Below are 24,041 nucleotides of genomic sequence, written 5' to 3'. Positions count from 1 at the left end.
CCATAAGCAAAAAAGAAAACGCTCACCGAGAGGCCGCGCTCCTAGTAGCCGGGACTTTAATGTAGGGAAACTTAAATCAATTTTTACCAATGTTAGATTCTGGGTTAAACATGATACATCATAAGTAATACTATAGTATCTGAGGAGTAATATATTAATTTATTCACGATTCATTCAGGATTATCCGTAATCATGGAAGAATCCACATTATAAGGGAAAAGAAACCCTTTAGGAAGTAAATCCAAACAAAGAGATGTAGTCAAACCACTTGTATTAAACATGTTCATTTAACTTAAAAACATCTCTATATTTAGTATTTTGATCGGGCGACAAGGTTAATTTTAGCTATCGCCATAGTAACAACTGACGCCAGTGCGTCACCGGCAGGAATCAAGCAAATGGTCTGTGGTAATTGATTTTTCGCGCGGAGAGTGAATGGAAGAGAGTGAGGTTAGGTGCAGACAATGAAGATGGCAACAACAATTCAAACATGAACTGTATGGCGTTCTAAATCCTAGTGTTTCCGTTACCCTTTAATATAAAAGTGTTTAGAAACATTTAATTGTTAAATACAATGAAAGTGACATCAAAATGACACAATACATTATTTACCCTTAATTTCTACTGGGCACAAAATAATCTTGAAACACAACCAAAACAAACAAGCATGTTGTAGTCATTGTGTGCTATGAATATGGGACCAAATACTTTACTGTATACTTTTTATACACATATAGCACCAGTCAATAGTGAACTACCTACCAGCACTACCTAATAGTGAAGACATCAAAACTTTGAAATAACACATATGGAATCATGTAGTAACCAAAAAGTACAAAATACATGTTATATTTGAGATTCTTCAAAGTAGCCACCCTTTGCTTGATGACAGCTTTGCACACTCTTGGCATTCACTGTATTCAACAGTCCACTCCAGATAAGTATACTTAATAGTCAAAATGCAGGAGCAAATGCATTGCATATCACAAGTACTCGATTCATGTTTTACAGCCTTCTGGGTATCTGCATGCATTTATGGCACTTCATCTGAGTTTAGTGGATGCTGACTGTCAATCAGTTACAACATTACCAGGCACATTCTCTGCTGTTTCCACTCTGGAAAACAACAAGCAAACAAGTCAATAATTTAGTTAGTAATAGTATAAAGTAGGGCCGGGACGATAGCAGTATTGCAGTATTTTTCCAATGGGAAAAAATTAACACACGAAGCAGGCCAAACTCTTTGGTACTTTAAAAACCTTCTGTATGTAAAATAACATCTGTTAAAGCTTGGAAAATATATACATGTGACTGCATGGAAACATAATGATGTTTCTTTCCAACATTAGGGCTGTTTTTCCTAAAGAAGTTAAATCAGCTTGGTCTTTTGTTTCATTGTCATAATACTGGTATCGTCCCAGCCCTAGTATAAAGTAATCTGTTTACTCAGTTATTACTATGATAGTCTGAAATATTGAATCCAAATGGATGACATACAGGGAGTTACTGGTAGTTACTTGTAGATGTCCCGTTTCTTGCACAGGAACCTATGAGGTATTACACAAGTTAGGATCGCTATAGCAACTAAAACGGACTAAATGACAACATTGGATTCTTTATCCATAAAATTAACAGCATTTTTCACTCACTACAAATAATTTTTCAGGATAAACTAACTTTGACAATGGATTTGATTTCATAACAATGTTATAAGAGGGTTTGTTTGTATTAAAACTTCGAATTACTAGGATTTGGATTTCAAAATATTTTAAACAAATAGAAAAGTTTAAATAGAATGACTTACCTCATAGAATTCATGCAGTTCTGAAAGTTCAGTAGAAATAGTCAGATTAATAGAGGCAAAACAAACTAGTTAACATGGTGAGGAAGGTATTAATGTAAAATAAATATCAACTGACCTTTCTTACATTTAGCTGAAAACAACAAGAATAATCAGTGAGTTGCATGTTTATGTATTACAATAGCAAGTTACATGACAATTACATGCTTTTAAAGAAGTGACTCATTAAATAGAGAAATAAAGTTAAATAAACAAAGGACTAACCTCTTGCCAGGTAGAAACCAAACAGTGCAGCAACTGTTAGGCATAATAATAATATTGGAGCTATTAGAGTGGTATGGATCCTTGGTGGCACTTTGTTACAAATAACATCTTGTCTAGAATTTCCATCTTCAGTCTTCACGCGTCCCTTTGCTGCACAACTGCAGAGTAAGCAACACAAACACGCATTTAACTAGACAGGTCAACTACAGCATATTGTAACGTCAGGTTTTATATGGGTTAATGGTAAATCCATTTGAATTCAATCACTTTTTGACAGCATTCCATTTGATTTAATTAAAACTTTCCATACATATTTGCCTATAGAAGAAGTGGTTATAAAGTTACATTTTGGACCTGAATGACAAAACATTCAGGAGATGAAGGTGCTCAAATTTGACCCATTTTGCATAGCCCACCATACCATGAGACATCCATGTCTTCATCACTGGAAAAGATAAATGCTTGTGTTTGATATAATTTTAAAGCTTAAAAACAGGGTTGTACAACTATTTAATCATTTCTTGAAAAGAAAGTTTTGATACCTACTGTGCCTCGTTTTTCCCCAAAAATTATAAAATAGTTTGAGACACCTGTTAGTAAGCTTTTAAATTATCTCAACCATTTATCTTTTCCAGTGATGAAGACATGGATGTCTCATGGTATGGTTGTAAGGATCAAAGCTGGTAGAGATGAGAAGCAGGTACAGGGAGAGAACATTTAATTATCAACGGACAAGAACACATAACGACATTAATGCTGACACAGGGAACAAACGGGGAAGCAGACAGTTATAGATGGGGAAATCAACAAAGGGAAGGAGTCCAGGTGAGTCCAATGAGCGCTGCTGCGCGTAATGATGGTGACAGGTGTGCGTAATGAATAATGAAGGGCAGCCTGGCGCCCTTGAGAACCAAAGAGGGAGAGCGGGAGCAGGCGTGACAATGGTGGGGTATGCAAAATAGGTCAACACCTTTAGTCTCTTGAATGTTTTGGCATTCAGATTAAAAATAATCCACTTTCTGAGCACTTTCTACAATGGGCAAATATGTATGGAAGGTTTTGTTCAAAAGAGGTGCTGTCAAAAAGTTAATGAATTCAAATGGATTTACCATTAAACCAGCCTGTAATTATATTGTCAACCAAAATCTGGTAGCCAGAACTTAATTTATAGATTGCTATCAGAGCATTGATCCTGCTTTCTGAAATGTAATATCATCAATGTCCCAATTTAAAAAAGAAAACCTAAAGCAATTTAAGAAACTCTAGAACAAAAACGATGACCTACTCAGTCCAAGCAGTGCAGTTCACACCATGTTGTGAGTAAAAGCCATGCTGACACTCCTCACACATGGTATCTGTTGTCTTTGTACCTATATGGTGAGAATAAACAATGTTATCATGTTCAAAAGTTAACGATTGTGGTGCTGGAGAAGTCAAAATCACCTGAGGTATGACTTCACTTCAAAAAGAAACCAGAGGAAAAAAACACCATCTATCTAGAGCCCACGTTATGTTCAGTTATCAGAATTATAATGTCCTGTACGATATTTAGCCTCTACTTCATACTTACCAGGTGATTTAGTACTCTGTCCCGGTGAACAGTGTGTATGTTCTACTGCAAAGCTACACTCAGAGTTGGATGAGTAGCTTCTACAGTAGTATCCATCTAAAACGTGGCAGACTGTGTTACTTGTTGGTTTGCACTCGGTCTGAGTGAACAGGCCCTGTCCTGGAAAATATCAGATTCATTTCAGTCAGAGGACTACTTATGAGAAGGCACCTCATACCCTTTTCACACTAATGTGGTGACCTGAAACGTAAGACACCGACTCAGATATCATCTTTTTTACATTGTACTTTCCAGTTGGTGGATGCAGACCCAAACCAGTGCCACACAACTCAGCTCAGCAGTGAAAAGGGTATGATGTGTACTGCTGAAAGGAAAGATGGGAAGGTTTAGAAGAAATGTAAATGTACCTGGGTCACAGGGACTGCAGGGAAAGCACTTGGTTAGACCATTGGCCTCGTTCATGAAGGTCCCTCTGATACAGGGCATACAAGATGTGCTGGACTCTATTGTACAATCTCTCCGGACCACCAAGCCTAATCATAGAAAATACAACTTAACTTATTGAGATGTTACATATTTTCTTTAAAAAGGTCAGTTTTCCACTTTTTAACATTATATTCACCATCTCCACAACCATACCAGTATGTAGTGAGAAAGATATAAGAACGGAGTCCTAAGAAAACGACACCCTATGATGTCACAGGGGGGGGGGGTCATAAAATATGTAAACACAAAGATGCAGAGACCTGTGTTCCATGAAACATGCCTCTCATTTACAGCATGAGACTGAAATACTGTATTGTGAGATTGTAGGCTACCTCCCCCTTGGTTACTGTTAAACGTCTTTCTCCTACCCGTTGTGTGCAATTGTAAACAAAATCGTTTTTAAAGATGAAGCATTCATTTACATTACCTTTATTACACATTGGGCAGCACTGACCATCATTAGTTTTGTATTCTGCTGGACCACAATCCTTTCCAAATACAAGCATAAAATGAAAACCTGAAACGACATAAAATATATACAGGCTAAGTGGCAATCTGTAAAGCCATGGTCACATTGGCAGTTTGAAGTGACTCAAATACAATTTTTTGGCATATCCAATTATAATCTGTCCTTCATCCTGCAGTCTAAACAGCCAAAAAGCACATGGTATCAGATATTTCAGGACACATTTCAAGTCAGATACAAATCTGTGACTTGTGTCTGAATGTTCAAATCTGATTTATTTCAAGTTGTTTTTAGACTAATTTTGGCATATCTTGCTAGCTACTCTGACAGTTTGACAAGAACATGTGGTAGCTAATTATCTTCAAAATTGGGCTCCCAAGTGGCGCAGGGGTCTAAGGCACTGCATCTCAGTGGTAGAGGTGTCACTACAGACATCCTGGTTCGAAACCAGGTTGTATCACAGATGTGATTGGGAGTCCCATAGGGCGGCGCTCAATTGGCCCAGCGTTGTCTGGGTTTGGCCGGTGTAGGCTGTCATTGTAAATAAGAATTTGTTCTTAACTGAGTTTCCTTGTTAAATAAAGGTTTTTAAAAAAGTGTGAGTGTGCAACAGGTTTAGGCTGATTGGTGGTGGTGCTCGTGCTTCCCATCTAGTTTTGGCCAAAAAGGACAATTTTGAAAGTTGGATCATCTTTGTCCTTTGATGCTTTAAAAGTGTTTTTACACTATGATTTTGAACATTCAAAGCAACTGGGAAACTTCCGTGACGACACATTGTTGTCATCACCTTAGGTTGTTACATAACTTCTGAGTGATGGGAAGCACAAGCACCACCACCAATCAGCCTAAACCATTACGCACACCATAGAAATAAGAATGAATATAACAGACTTCGAAGCTCTAACCCTGGTAATTGACTGGTAAACTCATGGGTACACTTGCGATGGCTGCCTGGTATTGTGATGCAATAATTTTCATAACATTGCAGAATGTTTTATCAACTGATGCTGGATTGCCATGGTAATGTAGATCGTTAATTAAAATAATGCTAACTGATGTGACTCATGCAATGGCATTTATTTCTTTATAAAATGGCTGCCATTCCACCCATTATTCTATCATTGACTTGAATGGAAATGCCCTTTCTATCCGTTCTTATTTCTATGGCGCACACACGCCTGTCATTACTATGATAAATAGCGTAGCCATGTCGAAAAATGACAGCTATCTGACTCTAAACAAACATCCGAATTAGTCATTTGTATCTTAGTGTTTGGACAGTCACTGTTCCTAAACGTATTCATAGTCATGCCACGCCCTTGACAATAGCATACACCGTCAGGAAGGTATAATTAAAACGCCATTTATAACTAACTTTACCCAACTAATAAGTGGAAATCTACTGGACAACATCGATCTAGACGTCGAGTCAAGAGAGTATTTACACTAAAATTAAAATCTGCATCTACACTTGCCAAGTTTGACCTGAAAAGAGCGACCTACACTTGTGACCGAGGTAAAGACAGTTTCAAGTTGGATATTCGATGGATATTCACACTTTCCAACCTCAATAGCTTTCAAACCACTTGAGCCACATACTCCAAATAAGTGTCATGATGTTGGAAAAATTGTGCACAACATTGCACAAGTCTTATTTTCACAATTTGGACATTAATTCGCTTTCCAAAGCTAATAAAAATATGGAAATGTGAGCAGCATTTTGTATTCCGAGTTGAATTAGTTTGGGAGCATAAACAAAGTACTAACTTTTTTTACATTACAATTTCAATAGCTCCTTGGTCATGTGACTTACTGACCTCAAACAAGGTTCAATATGTCCACTGACTACCCTTCTATATTGCACACCCTTTAGTTTGTCCATTCATCTCACACGATTTTACATAATTTTTTCTAACTTTGTGAATTTCAATGGCTCCTTGGTCGTGTGACCTACTGACCTCAAACTACTTTCAGAATGTCCACATTATAAAGGCACAAGGCACATACCCATATCCGCAGCCGGTCTCCAAGGTGAACAGACTCTGGCATGTTATAACAATGTAGGTAAGGGGAAGTTGGCAAAAAAGATCTGTAACTTCGGGACAAGGATTGGCTCTAAGGGCTGGGTCAGTTGGGCTGGGGTGCGAAGCGGGGCTGGGGTCGAGCCGCGTCTAGGGGAGCAGTCGCTCCATCGCCCTCCTCTCACCACGATTGTAAGTTTGTTGTGCGGCCCATCTCGCGGTGTCTCGTGTGTGGTTTCGCAAGCGGCTGCGTGCGGGGGTTCGTCGAGGTGGTGTCCGTTGGTGGGCCGAAGGCGGACCGGTGGGGGGTTGAATCCGGTGGTTGGCGGCGGCGGCAACTCTGGACGTGCGCCAGGCCCTTCTCGTGGATCTCACCAGCTACGTCGCTCGCCGGCCCCACACATTGTAGGTGGAGAGGTCTCCTCTACGCTCACTAGACTTGAGGCGGAGACTAAACCCATTGGCCCCAGTGATAGGGCCTTGCATGGATTTGGCTCATGCCCTACAAAGTGGGGAGAGGCATCTCCAGCTTGTCTTTAAAAAAAAAATGTATTTTACCTTTATTTAACTAGGCAAGTGAGTTAAGAACAAATTCCTATTTTCAATGACGGCCTAGGTTAAGTGGGTTAACTTGCCTGTTCAGGGACAGAACACCAGATGTGTACCTTGTCAGCTCAGGGGTTTGAACTTGCAACCTTCTGGTTACTAGTCCAACGCTCTAACCACTAGGCTACCCTGCCGTCTGGGGAGGGAGTCCTACATCTTATGTGGATAGTACCATCCACGTCCATTGATTTGCTGCGGAACCATAAAACGGAGAGAAGAAGCCTAGGTTCCCACTGGGCATGGATCACTGAATGTCAACTTGATGAAATTCAAAGGAGCGTACCCACCTGTCGCGGTCGCACTCAAATCACCCATTGGGTGACTGTGACCCCTCATGTCAAAGTGAGGAATATCGATGAAGCGCTGGTAAAGGTGGTTCCTATGCTTCTGTCCCAGAGGACTGACTGGGCAAGCAAATGATTGAAAGGGGATGATAATTTTCTGTTGCTTCTTCCCACACCCAGTTGATGGTGCCGCTAGATACTGCAAGGGGTATTTGGTTCTCAAGCCTATAAGTATTGCGCTGGCACTTGATGTCGATTGGGTTTCAAAAAGCAGTTAAAGGTGCACAAGGAGGCCTCCATCAAGGCGGGAGCCACTCCGAGTCCAAGCACGTGGTTCCTGACAGCGGGACTATAGGCGTCTTAGTAATTCCAGGGAGTAAGCTATACTCTAAGGGAGAGGGGTGTTGACTAGGTAGGGAGAGTAGGTGTGGAGGCCTGGAGGTCTGTAGTTCCAGGGAGTAAGCTATACACTCTCAGGCCCAGGGAGAGGGCAGGCAGGCGGGCAGGGAGTATAGGCCTAGAGGCCAGGAGTCAGAGGTCACCAGGTCAATGGGGGCCTGCATGGAGGTCAGGAAGGCCCCAGGGAGAAAACCCAAGTGAATAGGTGAGTGAGTGACTGTCCTTCAGGGGAGCAGAGAAGGCAAATTAAATGTAAAATCGTGTGAGATGAAAATGGACAAACTAAAGGGTTTGTAATGTGTAGGCCCACTGAGTGTACATTCAGAACCTTGTTTGAAGTCAGTAGGTCACATGACCAAGTAGCTACTGAAATTAGAAACATTGAAAAACATTAAATTAATGTAAAATTGCGTGAGATGAAAATTGACAAACTAAAGGGTGTGCAATATAGAAGGGTAGTCAGAGGACATTCTGAACCTAGTTTGAGGTTCATGACCAAGGAGCTATTGAAATTAGAAACATTGAAAATTCATGTAAAAATGTGTGAGATGAAAGTTGGCAAACTAAAGAGTGTGTGATGTGTAGGGCCACTGAGTGTACATTCTGAACCTTGTTTGAAGTCAGTAGGTCACATGACCAAAGAGCTATTGAAATTCTAACATTTAAATCAATCATTTTAAATAGTGTGAGATGTAAATCGACCAAAAAAAAGGTGTGTGCAATGTGTGTCTATACCATTGGGTTAGCTAGAACCAGTTAACATTTTAGGAGTAATTGAAATATGACAAATTAGATTTGTCACTATGTTGACGGTCCCTAACTGCTGTTGGTGGACATAAGGAAAACTACAGGCGAATATTAGTCGAATATCCAACCTGAAACTGACTTTACCTCAGTCACTTGTGTAGTTGGAAGCTCCGTTATCTATTTCGGGTCCGACACGTCAGGTGAGTTCGCTAGACTAATTTCCGAGTAACTCTGAATACAAGGCTGTTATAAAAATGCAATTTAATCAACATTTGGGATTTTGGTAGTAATTTTATGGCTCTGTCATTATCAGCTTGAAACTTCTGAATGTGCGCACGACTTCCAAGTCTCCACCCCAACCTTATTTTAATCTAATCAATCTAGTTTAGATCATGTAAAAAATATTGTGGTAGCTATACATGCCGACCATTTTTAGGGTTTAACTTGATGCTGCTAGGCAAGTAAGGATTCAACACCGATGAAAGCATCATCTTTGCATTCAACATGCACGCACATGGTTGCGAAGTTCGTAGCTAATACTGTAGTACAGTAGCTTGCTGATCCCATTTGGGGGGTAGCTAGAATCACCAATTTGATATTTGGACTAACACTATTTGATTTTAATTAGGACATTAGCTGAGAACCAACTGTATCTAGCAAACTTACAAAGGAGGATACTGTTCCGACGGAAGGCATACCATTTTCACTTGCTGACTTCACTAATACTGTAGTAGCTAGCTAACGTTTGCTGATCCCATTTTGGGGGGGTAGCTAGAATCACCAATTTTATAGTTGGACTAACATTACTTGATTTTCATTAGGACAGTAACTTTAGCTAAAAAAAAGCCGGCTAGCTAGATACAGTTCGCTAATTTACCAAGGAGGAAATACTGTTCAGATTGAAGGCATTACATTTTCACATGCTGCCTTTGCTAATAACCTTACTCTAGTAGATAGCTAAAGTTAGCTGATTTACATATTGAGGGTAGCTAGAATCACCATCTTGATAGTTGGACTAACATTATTTGATTCTCATTAGGACAGTAACTAAAGACTTCGGACGTAGTTAAGGATTTAGCTAGATACATTTCGTTAACTTACCAAGGAGGAAATACTGTTCAAGTCTACGTAACGTTAGTACCATTTTCACTTGCTGAAGAACACAATTCTACACTCTCTACATTAATCTATCGTCAAACGTTACAGATAATAAAATAAAATAAAAGTGTCACGTTAAATGAATAAGTGTTGTAGTTTCAGTTGAATATCCTCTGCGGGCAGCAAAAGCGCACCGCTCTCAACGGAAGAATGTCATCCGTAGCCGGTAGGGTAGGAAAGACGTTTCAACTTGTGATATCTAGAACAAGCAACAATGGTATTGAAAAAGTTTGGTCCAACTTCTTGGTTAGTTAATTTTTATTTAACTTGGCAAGTCAGTTAAGAACTCATTCTTATTTTACAATGACGACTTAGGAACAGTGTGTTAACTGCCTTGCCCAGGGGCAGAATGGCAGACTTTTTAACTTGTCAGCTTGTCAGATTTGATCCAGCAAAATTTTGGTTACTGGCTCAACGCTTTAACCACCAGGCGACCTCAGTAAACAATGGACATGATCGGACAGTTCACAGCTTCTGCTCTTTTCCGTCCATAAGAAACAAATGGATTGGTGGAAGAGGCAGGCCAGGAGCAAGGACGGAGGCTACCTGCCGCTCCAGGCTATTTATGATGGCCATTTCAGTAATCATGCACAGTTTGCGTCAGGAGCGTAGGCATGAGTGTGCTTGGGTGGACACAGGCCCACCCACTGGGGAGTCAGGTCCACCCAATCAGATTGAGTGAAAACAAAATGAATGTAAGTGAAAATCTGAAAAATATATAAGCAAACTTTATAAAAAATTAAAAAATATGGGAAAACAGGATTTTTCACACAGCATGCTTTTTCTTTGCTGGGCAGGCCGTTTGGGAAATGTTGGGCAAAGTTAGAGTATACCCAATTCTCCACTACCACCACTGACTATGTGTTAAGAATTTTCTAAATGTTTGACATGTTATGAATTCTAGCTAGGTGGCTAAGGTTAGCTAGGTGTAAGGTTAAGTTTAGGAGTTAGGTTAAAGGGTTAGGGAAGGGTTAGCTAACTAAGTTAAGTAGTTGGAAAATAGCTAAAAAGTACTTGAGAATACTAAAGTTGTTCGTGCTGAGATTTGAACTCGCAACCTTTGGTCTTAAGTAACCATCTATCTTATGTAACCATATGCAACATAGCATATACTGACTGAGTGTCCTGGATTTACGTTTACTATGTTACATCTAGTGTATGAGACCAGGCTGAATTATTGCTAAACCTAGCATATTTCTACAATTTCTTTGAAAAAGGATTTTAAACCTAACCTTAACCACACTGTTAACCATATACTTAAAGTATATATTTTTTTAGTACTAATATTACTGACCCCACTTCAAAGAAATACTAAAATACTAAGTAATTTAGTTCTTGAAACATTTGAATGTAAAATTCCAATCATTCCTATGGAAGACTGCTTCTTCTGAGGAGTACCACCAATATTTATTTTACCTTTATTTAACTAGGCAAGTCAGTTAAGAACAAATTCTTATTTTCAATGACGTCCTAGGAACAGTGGGTTAACTGCCTGTTCAGGGGCAGAACGACAGATTTGTACCTTGTCAGCTCAGGGGTTTGAACTTTCAACCTTCCGGTTACTAGTCCAACACTCTAACCACTAACCCAATATGGCGGCCAATGGCTTCAGACTCTGGCCAATACATAGCATCAGCTATAAGGTACATTCGGGAAGTATTCAGACCCCGTCCCTTTTCCACATTTTATGATACAGCCTTATTCTAAAATGGATTAAATCATTTTATCCCCTCATCAATCAACACACAATACCCAATAATGACAAAGCCAAAACAGGCTTTTATTTTATTTTTATTTCACCTTTATTTAACCAGTTTTAAGCTAGTTCGGGAACAAGTTCTCATTTACAACTGCAACTACAACTGCGAAGTTAGTAAGGGAAATATAATTCTCCAGCTGCAGTGATTTTGGCAATTCATTCCAGTCACTGGCAGCAGGAAACTGGAAGGAAAGGAGGCCAAAGCAGGTGTTGGCTTTGGGGATGACCAGTGAGATAAACCTGCTGGAGCGCGTGCAACAGGTGGGTGTTGTTATCGTGACCAGTGAGCTGAGATAAGTCGGAGCTTTACCTAGCATAGACTTATAGATGACCTGGAGCCAGTAGGTCTGGCGACAGATACAGTGTGGCAAAAAAGTATTTAGTCAGCCACCAATTGTGCAAGTTCTCCCACTTAAAAAGATGAGGCCTGTAATTTTCATCATAGGTACACTTCAACTATAACAGACAAAATGAGAGAAAAGAATCCAGAAAATCATATTGTATGATTTTTAATGAATTTATTTGCAAATTATGGTGGAAAATAAGTTTTTTATTTAACCTTTATTTTACTAGGCAAGTCAGTTAAGAACAAATTCTTATTTTCAATGACAGCCTAGGAACAGTGGGTTAACTGCCTGTTCAGGGGCAGAACGACAGATTTGTACCTTGTCAGCTCGGGGATTTGAACTTGCAACCTTCCGGTTACTAGTCCAACGCTCTAACCACTAGGCTACCCTGCCGCCCAGTATACAGGTTGCAGTGGTGGGTGGTATAAGGGGCTTTGGTAACAAAACGGATGGCACTGTGATAGACTGCATCCAGTTTGCTGAGTAGAGTATTGAAAGTTATTTTGTAGATGACATCGCCAAAGTCGAGGATCGGTAGGATAGTCCGTTTTACGAGGGTATGTTTGGCAGCATGAGTGAAGGAGGCTTTGTTTGCGAAATAGAAAGCCGATTCTAGATTTATTTTGGATTGGAGATGTTTAATGAGTCTAGAAGGAGAGTTTACAGTATAGCCAGACTCCTAGCTATGTCTAGTTGTCCACATATTCTAACCATTGAGAGTAGTGATGCTAGTTGGGCGGGTGGGTGTGGGCAGCGAACGGTTGAAAAGCATGCATTTGGTTTTACTAGTGTTTAAGAGCAGTTGGAGGCCACGGAAGGAGTGTTGTATGGCATTGAAGCTTGTTTGGAGGTTAGTTAACAGTGTCCAAAGGGCCAGATGTATACAGAATGGTGTCGTCTGCGTAGAGGTGGATCGGGGAATTACCCGCAGCAAGAGCAACATCGTTGATATATACAGAGAAGAGAGTTGGCCCGAGAATTTAACCCAGTGGTACCCCCATAGAGACTGCCAGAGGTCCGGATAACAGGCCCTCCGATTTGACACACTGAACTCTGTCTGCGAAGTAGTTGGTGAACCAGGCGAGGCAGTCATTTGAGAAACCAAGGCTATTGAGTCTGTGATTGACAGAGTCGAAAGCCTTGGCCAGGTCGATAAAGACGGCTGCACAGTACTGTCTTTTATCAATGGCGGTTATGATATCGTTTAGTACCTTGAGTGTGGCTGAGGTGCACCCATGACCAGCTCAGAAACCGGATTGCACAGCGGAGAAGGTACGGTGGGATTTGAAATGGTCAGTGATCTGTTTATTGACTTGGCTTTCGAAGAATTTAGAAAGGCAGGGCAGGATGGATATAGGTCTATAACAGTTTGTTCTAGAGTGTAACCCCCGTTTAAGAGGGGGATGACCGCGGCAGCTTTCCAATCTTTAGGGATCTTGGACGAAACAAAAGAGAGGTTGAACAGACTGGTAATAGGGGTTGCAACAATGGTGGCGGATAGGTTTAGAAAGAGGGTCCAGATTGTCTAGCCCAGCTGATTTGTACAGGTCCAGGTTTTGCAGCTCTTTCAGAACATCTGCTATCTGGATTTGGGTGAAGGAGAAGCTGGGGAGGCTCGGGCAAGTAGCTGCGGGCGGTGCGGAGCTGTAGGCCTGGGGTTGGGGTTACCAGGAGGAAAGCATGGCCAGCCGTAGAGGAATTTTCTATTGAAATGTTTAATTATCATGGATTTATCGGTGGTGACCGTGTTACACAGCCTCAGTGCAGTGGGCAGCTGGGAGGAGGTGCTCTTGTTCTCCATGGACTTGAGTGTCCAAAAACTTTTTGGAGTTAGAGCTACGGGATGCAAATTTCTGTTTGAAAAAGCTAGCCTTTGCTTTCCTAACTGACTGTATTGGTTCCTGACTTCCCTGAACAGTTGCATATCACGGGGACTATGATGCTATTGTAGTCTGCCAAATGATGTTTTTGTTCTGGTCAAGGGCAATCAGGTCTGGAGTGACCTGCAATCTACTGCAGAGATACAGTAGCTTGTCATACTTTCCAGGTCTATGCCCAAACAGGTCGAAAGGGGCATGCTTATTTAAGATGGTGAGGAAATTACTTTTAAAGAATGGACAGGCATCCTCGACTGACGGGATGAGGTCAATATCCTTCCAGGATACCTGGGCCAGGTCGATTAGAAAGGCCTGCTCGCAGAAGTGTTTTAGGGAGCGTTTGACAGTGATGAGGGGTGGTCGTTTGACCGCGGACCCATAGCAGATGCAGGCAATGAGGCATGATCGCTGAGATCCTGATTGAAAACAGCAGAGGTGTATTTGGAGGGCAAGTAGGTCAGGATAATATCTATGAGGGTGCCCATGTTTACAGATTTAGGGTTTTTGCCGTACAATATTTAACAAACGTTAAATTAGAACTGATTATTTTCGGTTCAATGGAGTCTTATCGTATATGGCAATTCAATTTCTGGGTTATGTGAAACAACATATTAAAACCTAAAAATACTGTTCTCCCATTGCCAAGCAACCAAAACGCCTTGTATCACACAGTGATTTGAAGTACAAAGGCGGTGTCATGCTGGACCATAAATGTATGCCCATCTGTTAAAATGGCAACATGATTTTTTACTCACCAATAAGGACACAGTGTGGTCAAAGACTTAGTTGTAGTCACGATCTGGTTACGTATAAGTACAAACAGTTATGTTTTGGTGTTATTGCATACACTACATGACCAAAAGTATTGGTCACCATTTGGACTTGGACTGGCTCCTACTAAGTTTTCCATCTTCATCCCCAGTATTGGAAGACAGGCTGTCTATCAAGGTCATGGCCTTTTTAATCTTTACACCACAAAAAAAATATGCCAGCCTCCAACTTTTATTTCAAAATGGAGTCTAGATCACATTTACCATGTAGTAGAAAGGAAAAAGGTCCTACTGCCTAGTCTTGTTTTCAAGCCAATGAACCACACATTAGACTGGATTGTTCTGATGAATGTCCTGGAGGCTTGAATCTGTATAATATTCATAAGAAGACACGTTTTAGTTCAAATCTGGCTGAAATTCATGAACTCAAGCATACTGTACCATTCTGATGTTCTTGTTCCCACAAACAGCATTGACGTTCCCTCAGTGTCTGATACCTAGTAAAAGGAAACCTCAACTCAATAAAACTTTAAAAAGTGCAACCCTTTGAGGTAATAGAAATTCCTGTCAGCCACCTCCTTACCACATTGAGTATGATATAAAATACTGCTGTATGAAATGGGTATTGGGGGGTTATTCATTAACAACCTCCTACGGATCGAATCCCGTTAACGGAATAGATTTGACAACATCCGGTGAAATTGCAGAGCGCGAAATTCAAATGACAGAAATAGTAATATTCAACGTTCTTGAAAATACAAGTGTCATACATCAGTTAATAGCTTAACTTCTTGTTAATCCAGCCGCTGTGTCAGATTTTAAAAAGGCTTTACGGCGATTATCTGAGGACAGCGCCCAGCACACTGAAGCATTAAAAACATTTTCTAACCAGGCAGATGGGCCACGAAAGTCAGAAATAGCAATAAAATAAATCACTTACATTTGAAGATCTTCTTCTGGTGGCACTCCAAAAGGTCCCAGCTACATCACAAATGGACGTTGTGTTCGATAAAGTCCTTCTTTATATCCCCAAAAACTCAGTTTAGCTGGCGCCCTTCATTCCATAATCCACCGGTTTCCCTCCTTCAAAATGCATACAAAATGAATCCCAAACGTTACCAATACACTTCTCCAAACAAGTCAAACAAAGTTTCTAATCAAACCTCAGGTACCCTAATATGTTAATAAACAATACAATTTAAGCCTGAGAATAGTTATTGTCATTACCGGAGATAAACAATGAAGAACGCGCATTCACCGGCAAGCGTAAACAAACACTACAGCCAAAATGGGAGCCACTCCAAAAACTACAAATTCTAGCTAATTTTTCCAAAAAGAAGCCTGAAATGCTTTCTTAAGACTGTTGACATCTAGTGGAAGCCCTAGGAACTGCAATCTGCAAGGTTTTCCCTTTTTTTCTGGATGGTTTGTCCTCGGGTTTTCGCCTGCCATATCAGTTCTGTTATACTCACATACATTATTTTAACAGTTTCAGAAACTTTAGTGTTTTCTATCCAAATCTACCAATTATATGCATATCCTAGCTTCTGGGCCTGAGTAACAGGCAGTTTACTCTGGGCACCTCGTTCATCCAAACTTCAGAATACTTCCCCCTATCCCTAAGAAGTTTTAACATACCTCTGTAGAGCTTTGTGTCTCTGGAAAAGTCCTCTCTGGAAAAGTGCAAGAATCAACATTGAAACAAAAACTAATTTAGAACTCAATAACATACACTGTTTGACAGGAGCATTGTCATGATTTTCAGAACATTGTGTATTAAATTTTATGTGATCTAGTACTGGTACTTCCTGTATATAGCTCCATTCTTGTGTATTTAATTGTATTCATCTTGTGTGCTTTAGTATTTATTAGTATTTATTTAATCAATTTAGCAGACACTCTTTTCCAGAGCTACTTACAGTAGTGAGTGCATACATTTTCCATACTGTTCTCCTCTGGGAATTGAACCCACAACCCTGGTGTTGCCAGCACAATGCTCTACCAACTGAGACACACAGGAACTGTACTGGTACTCCCTGTATATAGCTTCATTCTTGTGTATTTTATTTGAATCATCATGTTACTATTTTGTATTTTATTTTTTAACTGCATCGTTTGGAAGGGCTTGTAAGCAAGCATTTCACGGTAAAGTCTACACCCGTTGTATTCGGCACATTTGACAAATAAAGATATGATTTGATTCAGTTGGATTCAGTTGTTCATCTGGGCAATTAAAACAATAAATGAAACTGTACAATTCCCCAAAATAATCTCACCAGATATAGGACCTTTCATTTTTCTTCTAATAGCTACTGCTGCCATCACAGCTAGTAACACCACCACCACAGCATCAGCAGCAGATATTATTTCAGCAATGGAAAGGGAGGTCTGTGGTCCACATTTAGAGTCGGATCAATGAGTTCCAGGTTTAATTTGCTGAAGCTTCAAGGTATCACATCTATAATAAGACAAATAGATCACTGGTAAATCGACAATTTAGTCATCCAACTTTCAGTTTTACATGAAAACTATTTGCATATTGCAGTATTTGAAGGAAATAACCATTATACATGAGCCACACTTACTGTGTGTGTGGCTGGCAGGATGTAAATGATCCATCTGAATAGGTGTCACCAGTACAGTCAGAACACACAGTATCTGTAGATGTTGTTCCTGCACCAACACAGGGTGAAACTCATTAAGGATCCTTACTTGAGATATGCTTAACTCATGATTGCATAAATCATGTACTGATGTCAATGGAAGATTTGCATGAAGACATACCTGTGTGGTTGATGTATTGACCAGGTTTACAGCTGCTGTGTCTCTGGGCTGCTCTACAACCATCCTTAGTTGGGTCTAGACAGTAGAACCCCTCCAGTGTCCCACAGACAGTGTCTGATGAAGGTCTACATGGCTGCTTTACCTTCAAACCAAAACCTAGAGAGAAAACATGTCACTTGGTATCTGAAGCTAAATGTAAAGACTGTTGTATTTCATTAAAACAGCTGATATAGTAAAGTAGCTCAGTGTTTATGCCCAGAACACAGAATGCTCACCTGGATCACATGTGGTACAGTTGTTGCATGTTGTTTTACCACTGGGCTCATCAAGGAAGGTGGAGTCAATACAAGGCACACAGGAAGGTGTATGTTTAGATTTAGTACAATGACTATGTACATGATATCCTGTTGTAAAGATACACAGAAAATAATTGTGTTTTGGTATTACTATTATCAGAATTATTATTGTTATTATAATTAACCCTTCATAAAAATACACAAGGTCCTTACCAGGCCTACACATTATGCAATCTCTATCATCTATTTTATAGATGAGGAGATTATATGTGAAACAGTGTTCAATATTTAGAAGTATAAAAGTTATATGTTGGTGTTGATGATGTATTAACGTCTGGTGATTCATATGATGTAAAAAGACAGACCTTTTAAACACACGGGAGAACATTCATCCCCTATTCTGTACTCAGCTCTACCACATGTGATACAGGATCCAATGCTTTCAAGCACCAATATAATAGGTATCTGGAAATAGAGAAGAAATAAAACATCGCCATCAGCATACATTACATTTAAAGATGTGACACCAAACCCAAGAACCTGTTATCTGCAAATTCAGTCAATAAATGTTAATGAAATGCATTTCCTCACCATGTTTTTTCTACAAAGTTTTCAGTCAAATTGAAACGAAGACTATATTGTAGGCTGATAACTCTAATTCATATTTCACGAGGGAAAAATGTACATCGATCATTTGTTGTTGTTTTTTAAACATGCCAAGCCACAAAATGTGCAAGTCAGAAATGTTTCTCTTACAGTCCATGTCAAGGTTTCAAACTGTGCCATGGTTCCTCAGTCCTCTCCAACTCACTGGAAGACCCACACACTGGATTTGTGAAGTTCTTAGGAGTTTTGAAGTATCCAGATGAACTGACCTGTTGAATTCATGCATTTTAGTACACGTACTGTTTAGTAAGAATAGTTCAATTATATTCTGCATAAATATTGCATACACTGCACCGTTAATAAATATAATATAGTAATGTACATTGGCTGACCACCATTGAGTTCAGTCACCATTAATAGTGAATAAAACTGAACCATAATCAAACAACCTTTCAATTTATAAATGATGATATCTTGCTGAATTGAATTACTAAAAAATAACTGTAATAAGCTAACTATCAACTGAGAAATTGGCAAATAGTTAGAGACTGCTGCCCTCTTGTGGTGAAGTAGCTTTGTACATGGAGCAATGTCCGTTCTACCAAAGACAGCGCAGTATGAAGACAGACTAAAACTGCTTCATCAATAGAAATCCTCGATCACACTTGTAGGTGATGTCATGGCGACTCGTGCGTAGAAACACGTAATCTGGTCTAACGTTTGTCTCAAGACGATCTGCGCATGTGCAAACCGTGAAATCAAAGACACTTTCGATATAAAGTAGTTTGACAAAACGTGTCAGTTTATCCACTTTCACTAGGTTGGAGTAATAACATGTTCAACTAAAGACATTACATCCAATCTAGGTTGTGCCTTTAGATTGAGATAATTTACAACGAAGAATGAATTCTTCTCTAATCGATTTCTCAAACCCCGGCCTGGGGCCTCATTTATAAACCGTGCATATGTACAAAACGGACCCTAAAACATGCTTGTGGCAGTTTAAGCAAAAGTTGGCATTTTATAAAAACTGAACTTGACATGAAAATGTGCTCACCTTCCCACAAACTTTAGACCATGCTTATGCACAGTTTAGTGATTGAAGTTTAGCATTGAAAACAGGCAAGTAGACTAGTATTTTGTACAAGTGGGGGATATTATGGACAGGCTTATTCATAACAATAAACAGGTTAATAACAAGATGCAATCATTTGCCGTTAATGAGAAGAGGAAGTTTATTTACTTAATCTTTACATTTCAAAATAAAGTGAAGTGGAAATGTCTAGGGGCAACAGCTCAGTTGCGAAGTGGTAGGCCACACAAGCTCACAGAACAGGACTGCAGAGTGCTGAAGTGCATAGCATGTAAAAATAGTCTGTCCTCTGTTGCAACACTCACTACTGAGTTAGAAACTGCCTCTGGAAGCAACTTCAGTACAATAACTGTTTGTCGGGAGCTTCACGAAATGGGTTTCCACGGCCGAGCACCAGCCTAAGATCAAGCCTAAGATCACCATGCACAACACGTCAGACTCTGGAGCAGTGGAAATGCGTTCTCTGGAGTTATTAATCAAGCTTCACCATCTGGCTGTCCCGACGGACAAATCTGGGTTTGGCGGATGCCAGGAGAACGCTACCTGCCCCAATGCATAGTGCCAACTGTAAAGATTGGTGGAGGAGGAATAATGGCCTGGGTGTTACGGTTTTCTAGTGGTGATGAAGGAGAGTCGGACCAAACTGCAGCGTGTCGATTGCGATCCATATTTATTAAACAAAACGTAAAACACGACTAAACACTAAAAAACAATAAACGTAATGAAAACCGAAAACAGCCTATCTAGTGCAAACTATCAAGAGTACAAGTAAGACACTAAGGACAATCACCCACGACAAACTCAAAGAATATGGCTGCCTAAATATGGTTCCCAATCAGAGACAACGATAAGCACCTGCCTCTGATTGAGAACCACTCCAGACAGCCATAGACTTTGCTAGACAACCCACTAAGCTACAATCCCAATACCACCACCAAAACCCCAAGACAAACACACCACAATTACAAAAACCCCATGCCACACCCTGGCCTGACCAAATACATAAAGACAAAATACTTTGACCAGGGCGTGACAGAACCCCCCCCCTAAGGTGCGGACTCCCGAACGCACCTCAAAACAATAGGGAGGGTCCGGGTGGGCGTCTGTCCATGGTGGCGGCTCCGGCGCGGGACGTGGACCCCACTCATTTAATGTCTTAGTCCCCTCTCCCTTCGTCCCTGGATAGTCCACCCTCGCCGCCGACCATGGCCTAGTAGTCCTCACCCAGAACCCCACTGGACTGAGGAGCAGATCGGGACTGAAGGACAGCTCGGGACTGAGGCAGCTCGGGACTGAGGGGAACGGGAGTGAGGAAGCTCGGGAGTGAGAGAAAGCTCAGGAGTGAGAGAAAGCTCAGGAGTGAGAGAAAGCTCAGGAGTGAGAGAAAGCTCAGGAGTGAGAGAAAGCTCAGGAGTGAGAGAAAGCTCAGGAGTGAGAGAAAGCTCAGGAGTGAGAGAAAGCTCAGGAGTGAGAGGAAGCTCAGGCAGGTAGATAGATCTACCAGCTCCTGGCTGGCTGGTGGTTTCAGCAGATCCTGGCTGACTGGCAGATCCTGGCTGACTGGCAGATCTGGAAGATCCTGGCTGACTGGCAGATCTGGAAGATCCTGGCTGACTGGCAGATCTAGAAGATCCTGGCTGACTGGCAGATCTGGAAGAGTCTGGCTGACTGGCAGATCTGGAAGAGTCTGGCTGACTGGCAGATCTGGAAGAGTCTGGTTGACTGGCAGATCTGGAAGAGTCTGGTTGACTGGCAGATCTGGAAGAGTCTGGCTGACTGGCAGATCTGGAAGAGTCTGGCTGACTGGCAGATCTGGAAGAGTCTGGCTGACTGGCGGATCCTGGCAGATCCTGGCCGACTGGCAGATCCTGGCCGACTGGCACTTCTGGCAGATCCTGGCCGACTGGCACTTCCGGCGGATCCTGGCTGACTGGCACTTCTGGCGGATCCTGGAAGACTGGTGGATCCTGGCAGACTGGCGAATCCTGGCTGACTGGTGGATCTAACTGATCCTGACAGACTGGCGACGCTGGGCAGACTGGCGGCTCCTTGCAGACTGACAGCTCCTTGCAGACTGACGGCTCCTTGCAGACTGACGGCTCCTTGCAGACTGACAGCACTGGCTGCTTCATGTAGACTGACAGCTCTGGCTGCTCCTTGCAGACTGGCAGCTCCATGCAGACTGGCAGCTCCATGCAGACTGGCAGCTCTGGCTGCTCCATGCAGACTGGCAGCTCTGGCTGCTTCATGCAGACTGGCAGCTCTGGCTGCTCCATGCAGACTGACAGCTCCATGCAGACTGGCAGCTCTGGCTGCTCCTTGCAGACTGGCAGCTCCATGCAGACTGGCAGCTCTGGCTGCTCCATGCAGACTGACAGCTCTGGCTGCTCCATGCAGACTGACAGCTCTGGCTGCTCCATGCAGACTGACAGCTCTGGCTGCTCCATGCAGACTGACAGCTCTGGCTGCTTCATGCAGACTGACATCTCTGGCTGCTCCATGCAGACTGACATCTCTGGCTGCTCCATGCAGACTGACATCTCTGGCTGCTCCATGCAGACTGACATCTCTGGCTGCTCCATGCAGACTGACAGCTCTGGCTGCTCCATGCAGACTGACAGCTCTGGCTGCTCTATGCGGACTGACAGCTCTGGCTGCTCCATGCAGGCTGGCAGCTCTGGCTGCTCCATGCAGGCTGGCAGCTCTGGCTTCTCCATGCAGGCTGGCAGCTCTGGCTGCGCTGAACAGGCGGGAGACTCCGGCAGCGTAGGAGAGGAGAAAGGCTCTGGCTGCGCTAAACAGGCGGGAGGCTCTGGCTGCGCTAAACAGGCGGGAGGCTCCGGCAGCGCTGTAGAGGAGGAAGGCTCTGGCTGCGCTGAACAGGCGGGAGGCTCCGGCAGCGCTGTAGAGGAGAAAGGCTCTGGCTGCGCTAAACAGGCGGGAGACTCCAGCAGCGCAGGAGAGGAGAAAAGCGACAGCTCTGGCTGCTCTATGCGGACTGACAGCTCTGGCTGCTCTATGCGGACTGACAGCGCTGGCTGCTCTATGCGTACTGACAGCTCTGGCTGCTCCATGCAGGCTGGCAGCTCTGGCTTCTCCATGCAGGCTGGCAGCTCTGGCTGCGCTGAACAGGCGGGAGACTCCGGCAGCGTAGGAGAGGAGAAAGGCTCTGGCTGCGCTAAACAGGCGGGAGGCTCCGGCAGCGCTGTAGAGGAGGAAGGCTCTGGCTGCGCTGAACAGGCGGGAGGCTCCGGCAGCGCTGTAGAGGAGAAAGGCTCTGGCTGCGCTAAACAGGCGGGAGACTCCAGCAGCGCAGGAGAGGAGAAAAGCGCTGGCTGCGCTGAACAGGCGAGGCACACTGAAGGCCTGGTGCATGGTGCTGGAACTGGTGGTACTGGATCGAGGACACGCACAGGAAGCCTGGTGCGGGGAGCTGCTACCGGAGGACTGGAGTGTGGAGGTGGCACAGGATGGGCTAGACCGTGAAGGCGTACTGGAGATCTTGAGAGCAGTGTTGGCACAGGATGTGCAAGGCTAGGGATGTGCACAGGAGGCCTGGTGCGTGAGGCTGGCACCAACTTCACCAGCCGACTAACACGCACCTCAGGACGAGTATGGAGCGCTAACCCAGGTGCCATCAAATCCCCAACACGTTCCGTCGGGCAAATTCCATGCAAAAAGCACCAACACAGCAACTCCCTCATTTCTCTCTCCTCCAATTTCCCCATTAACTCCTTCACAGTCTCTGGTTCTGGTCTCCTCCTTGGCTCCTCACGATAAATAGGGAGAGTTGGCTCAGGTCTGACTCCTGACTCTGCCACACTCTCCCTGAGCCCCCCCCCCAAGAAATTTTTGGGGCTGATTCTCAGGCTTCCATCCGCTACGCCGTGCTGCCTCCTCATATCTGCGCCTCTCAGCTTTCGCCGCCTCCAGTTCTTCCTTGGGGCGGCGATATTCTCCAGGCTGAGCCCAGGGTCCTTTACCGTCCAGTTCCTCCTCCCATGTCCATTTCTCCAGGTGGTGCAGCCTCTCCCACTGCAGCTGCTGCTGCTCCTGCTGCTGCTGCCTGTTAACACGCTGCTTGGTCCGTTGGTGGTGGGTGATTCTGTTACGGTTTTCTAGTGGTGATGAAGGAGAGTCGGACCAAACTGCAGCGTGTCGATTGCGATCCATATTTATTAAACAAAACGTAAACACGACTAAACACTACAAAACAATAAACGTAATGAAAACCGAAAACAGCCTATCTAGTGCAAACTAACAGAGTACAAGTAAGACACTAAGGACAATCACCCACGACAAACTCAAAGAATATGGCTGCCTAAATATGGTTCCCAATCAGAGACAACGATAAGCACCTGCCTCTGATTGAGAACCACTCCAGACAGCCATAGACTTTGCTAGACAACCCACTAAGCTACAATCCCAATACCACCACCAAAACCCCAAGACAAACACACCACAATTACAAAAACCCCATGCCACACCCTGGCCTGACCAAATACATAAAGATAAACACAAAATACTTTGACCAGGGCGTGACACTGGGACTTTTTTTTTACATGGTTCAGACTCCTTAGTTCCAGTGAAGGGAAATATTAATGCTACAGCATACAATGACAGTCTAGACAATTCTGTGCTTCCAACTTTGTGGCAACAGTTTGGGGAATTCTATGCATTTTGTCACAGGGTGCAGAGAACATTTTG

The 24,041-nt window shown here is 42.6% G+C and overlaps 2 protein-coding genes across 4 annotated transcripts in view; both read right to left on the bottom strand.

Moving 5' to 3' along the window:
• Positions 1 to 500: 500 nt before the first annotated feature.
• Positions 501 to 15,523, bottom strand: LOC112235192 (tumor necrosis factor receptor superfamily member 14). Of its 3 annotated transcripts, XM_024403606.2 has the most exons (11): positions 15,496 to 15,523; positions 14,997 to 15,052; positions 4,549 to 4,638; positions 4,043 to 4,168; positions 3,636 to 3,794; positions 3,351 to 3,435; positions 2,066 to 2,223; positions 1,920 to 1,934; positions 1,805 to 1,824; positions 1,498 to 1,547; positions 501 to 1,116 (listed from the first exon to the last, which is right to left on the bottom strand). In XM_024403606.2, coding segments are annotated over exons 1-11 (807 nt in total). In that variant the 5' UTR covers positions 15,498 to 15,523; the 3' UTR covers positions 501 to 1,070. The 3 variants fall into 3 exon arrangements, with proteins under 3 accessions (XP_024259374.2, XP_024259372.2, XP_024259375.2); XM_024403604.2 differs by having other exon boundaries at positions 501 to 1,547; XM_024403607.2 differs by lacking the exons at positions 14,997 to 15,052; positions 15,496 to 15,523 and adding an exon at positions 9,746 to 9,971 and having other exon boundaries at positions 501 to 1,547.
• Positions 15,524 to 16,629: 1,106 nt separating this feature from the next.
• The window catches only part of LOC112235190 (tumor necrosis factor receptor superfamily member 14), a 79,587-nt gene continuing 72,175 nt past the window's right edge, over positions 16,630 to 24,041 (bottom strand). Inside the window, 6 exon segments of the mRNA XM_042299720.1 lie at positions 16,630 to 17,013; positions 17,141 to 17,228; positions 17,340 to 17,495; positions 17,615 to 17,743; positions 18,001 to 18,100; positions 18,392 to 18,510. Coding sequence (XP_042155654.1) covers positions 16,767 to 17,013; positions 17,141 to 17,228; positions 17,340 to 17,495; positions 17,615 to 17,743; positions 18,001 to 18,100; positions 18,392 to 18,421 — 750 coding nt within the window. The 5' untranslated portion in view covers positions 18,422 to 18,510 and the 3' untranslated portion in view covers positions 16,630 to 16,766.

This window comes from Oncorhynchus tshawytscha, linkage group LG16, assembly GCF_018296145.1.
Source record: "Oncorhynchus tshawytscha isolate Ot180627B linkage group LG16, Otsh_v2.0, whole genome shotgun sequence".
In the NCBI taxonomy this organism is placed as follows: Eukaryota; Metazoa; Chordata; class Actinopteri; order Salmoniformes; family Salmonidae; genus Oncorhynchus; species Oncorhynchus tshawytscha.
Note: the sequence above shows the minus strand (reverse complement) of the source record. Positions and strands in the feature narration are given on the sequence as shown.

Bases quoted from the DNA above. Each gene is read 5' to 3' on its own strand.
- LOC112235192 (XM_024403604.2), bottom strand. The intron at 3,795-4,042 runs GTACATTTACAT...GATATTTTCCAG, and splicing joins CTGCAGTCCCTGTGACCCAG to GACAGGGCCTGTTCACTCAG. The intron at 3,436-3,635 runs GTAAGTATGAAG...CTCACCATATAG, and splicing joins ACAGAGTACTAAATCACCTG to GTACAAAGACAACAGATACC.